The sequence below is a fragment of the Thecamonas trahens genome (genome assembly GCF_000142905.1).
Source record: "Thecamonas trahens ATCC 50062 unplaced genomic scaffold supercont1.40, whole genome shotgun sequence".
Lineage (NCBI taxonomy): Eukaryota > Apusomonadida > Apusomonadidae > Thecamonas > Thecamonas trahens.
The window spans coordinates 241,579-246,732 of NW_013657640.1; the positions used below are offsets into that span (position 1 = coordinate 241,579).

General features: G+C 62.7%; 4 protein-coding genes across 4 annotated transcripts in view; 1 reads left to right on the forward strand and 3 right to left on the reverse strand.

Moving 5' to 3' along the window:
- The window catches only part of AMSG_08399 (uncharacterized protein), a gene marked incomplete at both ends in the record, with an annotated part of 4,409 nt that extends 3,727 nt beyond the window's left edge, over positions 1-682 (reverse strand). Inside the window, one exon of the mRNA XM_013900010.1 lies at positions 220-682. Within this exon, the coding sequence (XP_013755464.1) occupies positions 220-682 (463 nt within the window). The remainder of the gene's footprint in view (positions 1-219) is intronic.
- Positions 683-731: 49 nt separating this feature from the next.
- AMSG_08400 (uncharacterized protein) lies at positions 732-2,116 on the reverse strand. Its single transcript, XM_013900011.1, has 2 exons — positions 2,019-2,116; positions 732-1,728 (listed from the first exon to the last, which is right to left on the reverse strand). The coding sequence occupies exons 1-2, from the start codon at positions 2,101-2,103 to the stop codon at positions 752-754; spliced, it is 1,062 nt and encodes a 353-aa protein (XP_013755465.1). The 5' UTR covers positions 2,104-2,116; the 3' UTR covers positions 732-751.
- A 246-nt stretch (positions 2,117-2,362) lies between these two features.
- Positions 2,363-3,153, forward strand: AMSG_08401 (uncharacterized protein; the record flags this gene model as incomplete). Its single annotated transcript, XM_013900012.1, has 2 exons — positions 2,363-2,548; positions 2,584-3,153. 2 exons carry the CDS (start codon positions 2,363-2,365, stop codon positions 3,151-3,153), a joined length of 756 nt encoding a protein of 251 aa, XP_013755466.1.
- The window catches only part of AMSG_12163 (uncharacterized protein), a gene marked incomplete at its 5' end in the record, with an annotated part of 6,250 nt that continues 3,824 nt past the window's right edge, over positions 2,729-5,154 (reverse strand). Inside the window, one exon of the mRNA XM_013900049.1 lies at positions 2,729-4,708. Within this exon, the coding sequence (XP_013755503.1) occupies positions 3,166-4,708 (1,543 nt within the window). The 3' untranslated portion in view covers positions 2,729-3,165. The remainder of the gene's footprint in view (positions 4,709-5,154) is intronic.

The following is a 5,154-nucleotide window of genomic DNA, read 5'->3' on the forward strand; positions in this document are numbered from 1 at the left end:
CCAGCTGGCGGCGGCGAGAGTGCCGCTGCGGCGACCGCGACCGCGACCGAGCGTGCGCGCCGGGAATGGCCCGCCCCTGGGTGGGAGGAAGGAGGCTGCCCGCAGAGTTGTCTGCGGCCGATGGGCCGGCGGCGGCGGGGAGGACTGGCGACGCAGCGCGGGCGATTGATTGCGGAGTGTCCGAGAGGAGGGGCGGAAGCCTCCGCGAGCGAAGCGGACGAGCCAGGAGACCGCGGGCGCGGGCAACGTTCATCATGGCGATGTACTGGTTGCGACCGATGCAGGTGAGCCGGAGAACGTCTGCGGCGGTAAAGTTGGGCAGAGAATCATACGAGCGCTGATGAGCCATGAGCGACTCCAGCATGGCGCGGTAGTAGGAGAAGGGAGTGATGTTGAGGAGAGCAACCAGATGCGACATGAGATGGTAGGGATAGAGCAGGAGCGAGGCGAGCGAGGCCAGGACCAATGATTGATAGTAAGCAATGGGTGGGGTGAGCATGGGTGCCAAGCTTGATTCGTAGGCCATTTGATGGGTCAGCGCCTGCCGGAGCACCAGAGCCTTCCACCGCCCACGGCTTCCCACTGCTGCTGCTGCCCATTCGGGGTACTCTTCAAACACAGTCGTCGACCCAAGCAGCTCCTCCAGCTCTTCATGCTGCCCTCGGTGTTTGGCCGACGACATGGCTTAGAGCAGTGGTCACGTGTAAGGTGTTGGTAGTCGGGAGGGGGGCGGGGGGGACGGGGGTATTACTTAGGCACCCGGGTCAAGGGCGGGCGCGGGCTCGGGCGAGAGGTCGATGACGACTGGCGCGGCAGAGAGTGGCTTGTGGCGCTTGGTCGGCGAAGGGTTGGTATCAGCGTCATCGTTGTCATCGTCACCGTCGAGTGCGATAGGCTGTGTTGATGATGACGACGACGATGCAATGTCGTCTGCGCCGTCGTCCGGAACAGCCGACGGCGGCGGCGAGTCGCGCTTACGCTTGCCAAAGAACGACATGAGGGTGCCCTTGGCCGGGGCCTGCGGCTTGGGCGCCTTGCCGGTGACCTGCGTGATGAGCGTGGCGGCGTTGTTGAGGCCTGTGGAGCCCTTGTCAAACTGAAAGTAGGCAAATACGTCTTTGCCATCGGCGAGCCACCGCTTGATGCGGGTGGTGAACGTGGTGAGCTCGTCGTCGGTGTAGTTGTCCTCGTGCAAGAGGCGGATGCCGTGGAAGCGGATGTAGGTCCAGTCTGCGGTCAGCTCCTCGACCCACGGCAGATCTGGATGCGATGAGAGGACAAGCGCCCAGTTGTTGGCTCGCAGGACGGCGTACACATCGGCACGGAACCACGATGGGTGGCGGAACTCAAACGCTACCCGCAAGTGCTCCTTGTCGTCGAGCTCGTGCAGGACCAGCGCAAGCTGCTGCAGCTTGTCCAGGCTACGCGCAAACCGCGGCGGGAGCTGGAAGAGAAGCGGGCCGAGAGCGCCAACCTTGCGCAGCGGAGCCAGCCTCTTCCACAGAAACCGGATCGTGTCGCCCGGATCCTCCAGCTGGCTCTCGTGTGTCACGCTCTTCGGCACTTTGATGGCGTACTGGAAGCTCCTGCCCGTCGCCTGCTTGGCCCAGCCCTGGATGGTGCTCTCACGCGGGATGCCGTAGAACGAGGTGTTCATCTCGCACGTCGGGTACCGGTTGGCGTAGTGGAAGAACTCTTGATCCTTCTTGAGCCCATGCGGGAAGAACACTGCCTTGCTCACCGCGTGAGTCGCGAGGAGAACAAAAAAAGGTCGTGGTTTCGCCTACGCCGCACACGTCCCGCGCCTTCGGTCTCCCCGTATATCCCCCACAATCCCACACCACACCACACCAAACATCACTCTCGTCTAGCCTATCCCCGCTCCCCCTCCGCTCCCCAATCCCTCCCTCCCTCCCTTCTGTCCTTTGGTTTTCCCACCGGATCCCCACAACCAACAGCAAAAAAAAGGTCGTGGTTCGCCCCCCCCCCCCCCCCCCTCCTCCTTCCCTTGCACCTACCACCCTTGCGCCACTCTGGCGAGGAGAACCCAGCATGGCCACAGCGCAGGACTCCAGGCGGTGTAGTCTCTGCCCCACTGCTCATGGCGTCAACTCGTTCGGGTGAGGTGTGCTCTGGTGTGGCGTGTGTCATGCCGCGTGTGCTGCGTGTCCGTGTGGGCGTCACCGGTTGGTCGGTCAGTCCGTTCAGTCGGTCGGTCGGTCAGACATCGCCACGCATGCCAGCAGTCTCCACCGCCACGGCCATCGCCATCGCCACGCCACGCCACATCACCTGACCCCCCACCCCCTTGTTGCTATGGCCACACATGTTCAGGAGCTGAATGAAGCCGTGGGCAATCTCTATGACTTGTACCTCTCTCGGAGTGGATACGCCCAAGTCGTTCGTGGTCTCTGCCCTCATGGCGAGGACCGAGTGGACGTGGCTGGCAACGATGGAAATGGAAGACACGGCGGTGGCGGTGGCGGTGGCGGTGGCGGTGGTGGTGGTGGTGGTGACGGCGACGGCGATGGCGAGTCCGATGACGATGGTACCATGGTGATGGCGAGCATTCCGGCTGGTCAGGTTGGTGATGCCGAAGCTGATCCAGCCTTCTACATCCACAAGCCGAACGATCTTCGGCCGTTCTATACCCTCGCCACCGAGGGCATGTCGTACTTTGCCATGGATGTCATACCGGAGGTCGGCCCGGTCGAGGTGCGGCGAGAGTTGGAGCGGGTCGAGTTTATGATGTATCTTCCGCACGATTGGGTTCCGGCTGGGCATCTTGGTGATGAACTCAACGAGAGCAACTGGCCGTTCTACGCGATGAGGGCCTTGTGCTCGTGGATCTCGCAGACCCGGACGTGGATCGGCGAGGGCCACACGGTTCCAATGTATTTGGACGGCACGCCGGCAGTGCCCGGCTCGCAGCTGACCCACATGCTCTTCCTCCCGCCGGTCCTCTTTGAGCACCCGGAGTTTGCGTTCTGCAAAGTGGACGACCAGCTCTCGTTCAACATGCTTGTCATCGTGCCGATCACCAAGCCGGAGTGGGAGCTGAAGCGCAGCGGCGGGCTGGACGCGCTCGTGCCGCTCCTCGAGTCGGGTGAGATTCCGACCGTTGTTGACATCCATCGCTCGTCTGCGGTGTAGCAAGCCGTGACACTAAATGACCTTGACGTTGGCAAAGGTGCCGAGGTAGGGAATGACGTCGTCGTCGTCGTCATCGTCGTCGTCGGACTCGACGCTGACGCGTGCGGGCTCTGCCGGCGCGTGCAGGTTTGTCGCGGACGGGGTGCGCGACTTGTAGCCTGCAGGATCTGGGAGGATGTGCATGTCAACCTTGGAGGCAAAGCGGACCATGGTGGTGCGCTTGGGCGCCGAGGACGAGGCGACGCTGGAGACGGCGGCCGAGTCGTCGTCGTCCGACTCGGAGGTGTGCGAGTGAGCGGCGGCGACCTGGGCGCGGAGGCGTTCGAGGCCACGCTGCAGCGCCATGCCATGCATCTCGACGTCGTGAAGCTTGGACTGGAGAAACTGGTGCTCGGCCGCACGCTCAGCGCGCTCGGCCTCGAGCAGGGTGAGCTGCTCCTGGACACGTGCGGCAAGCTTCTCGTTCTCGCGCATGGCGTTGTCCATCAGGCGCCGCATGTCCTCCATCATCTCGTACTGGTGCGACTCGACGACCGTGTTGACCCGCATGAGGGCGGTGACCGAGTCGACCGAGTCGACCGACCCGCGACGGGAGCGGCCGCGGCTGGCCGACCGGCGGTCGGCCGAGTCGCGACCGCGGCTCGAGTCACGCCGCAACATGCTGGCGTCCTCCATGTACAGTGAGAGATCACCCAGCGAAGTTCCCTCATCGCCCCAGAGCGAGATCTGTGAGTTGCGCCGGCCGGAGAGGACCGATGCGGTGTCGTCGCCGCCGCCCCCGGTTGACGGGCGGTGGCGAGCCTTTCGGATCGAGTGCCGGAGCTCGACAAGCGTCCGCTTCCGCCCGACTGCGGTTCGAGTCGAGGTCTCGGACAGGTCCGACATGTCGGTGTAGGTCGACATGGCCGAGCCAGGGCGGTGGGTCCTGGCGCGGACAATGAGAGAGGCCACCTTTTTGAAGACCCACATCTCGGTCGACGAGTCGCATGGGTCCTGGTTCCGGGCGCGGACGCGAGTCCGCAAATGACGGCGAAACACGGTCATGGTGGGGTGGTGCAGAAGCGCCGGTGGGAGCGAGACCAGATCTGGGTTGCCGCGCAGGTAGATGTCGTGAAGCTGTGAGAGCCGAAGCAAAGCCCGGAAAGGCAGCTGCTGCAAGCGGTTGTCCTCGAGTGCCAGCTCGCGCAGCTCGGTGCAAAACCCGATCGACTCTGGAACTGACATCAAATGGTTCGACGAGGCGTACAGCGCTTGAAGATTGACCAAGCCGGCCAGCGGCGGGAGGGCGACGAGCTTGTTGCCCGAGACCGAGAGAACCTCCAGCGACTCGAGCAGCTCGAGCTCGGCAGGCAAGTACGCCAGATTGTTGTTGTTGAGATACAGCTTTTTCAGCCGGCGGACGGTAAAGACCGAAAGCGGAAAAGTGACGATGGCATTGTGGTTGAGATACAGCGCCGAGAGCAGGACGAGCGACGAAAAGTCGACGTCGTCCAGCGAGACGATCTCGTTCCAGCCCAGCATGAGGGCGGTTGCACGGAACTTGGACATGACATTGCTGTAGAGCCGCGCACATGTCAACCGAGTATTCATCGCATGTGTGATCCGTGTGTCGCCGTGTCAGCGTGTCGCCGTGTCAGCGTGTCGCCGTGTCCGTCGTGCCCCCGTCCGTCAGTCAGTTGGCCGCTGGCCGCTGCCGCTGCCGCACCAACCTGCTTCCCTCTCCCCTCCCCCCTCCAGCTCGTCCTCCCCCTCCAGCTCGTCCTCCCCATGGTAATGTTCTTATGAGCCACGGGCGACTGCACCGCACAATATAACGACGAAGCCCAAAAAAGGAAGAACAAGTTGGACTCGTCTTCATCTTTCCAGAAAAAGAAATACGGAATCTTAATTCGGAGGAATTAAGTGTCTTAAACACACGCAAGGCCGCCCAGTCGGAAGCGAATACAACACCTCGTCGGCACGCTTTAATTCAGCGTCATATCGCGAAAACTGCGCTAGAGT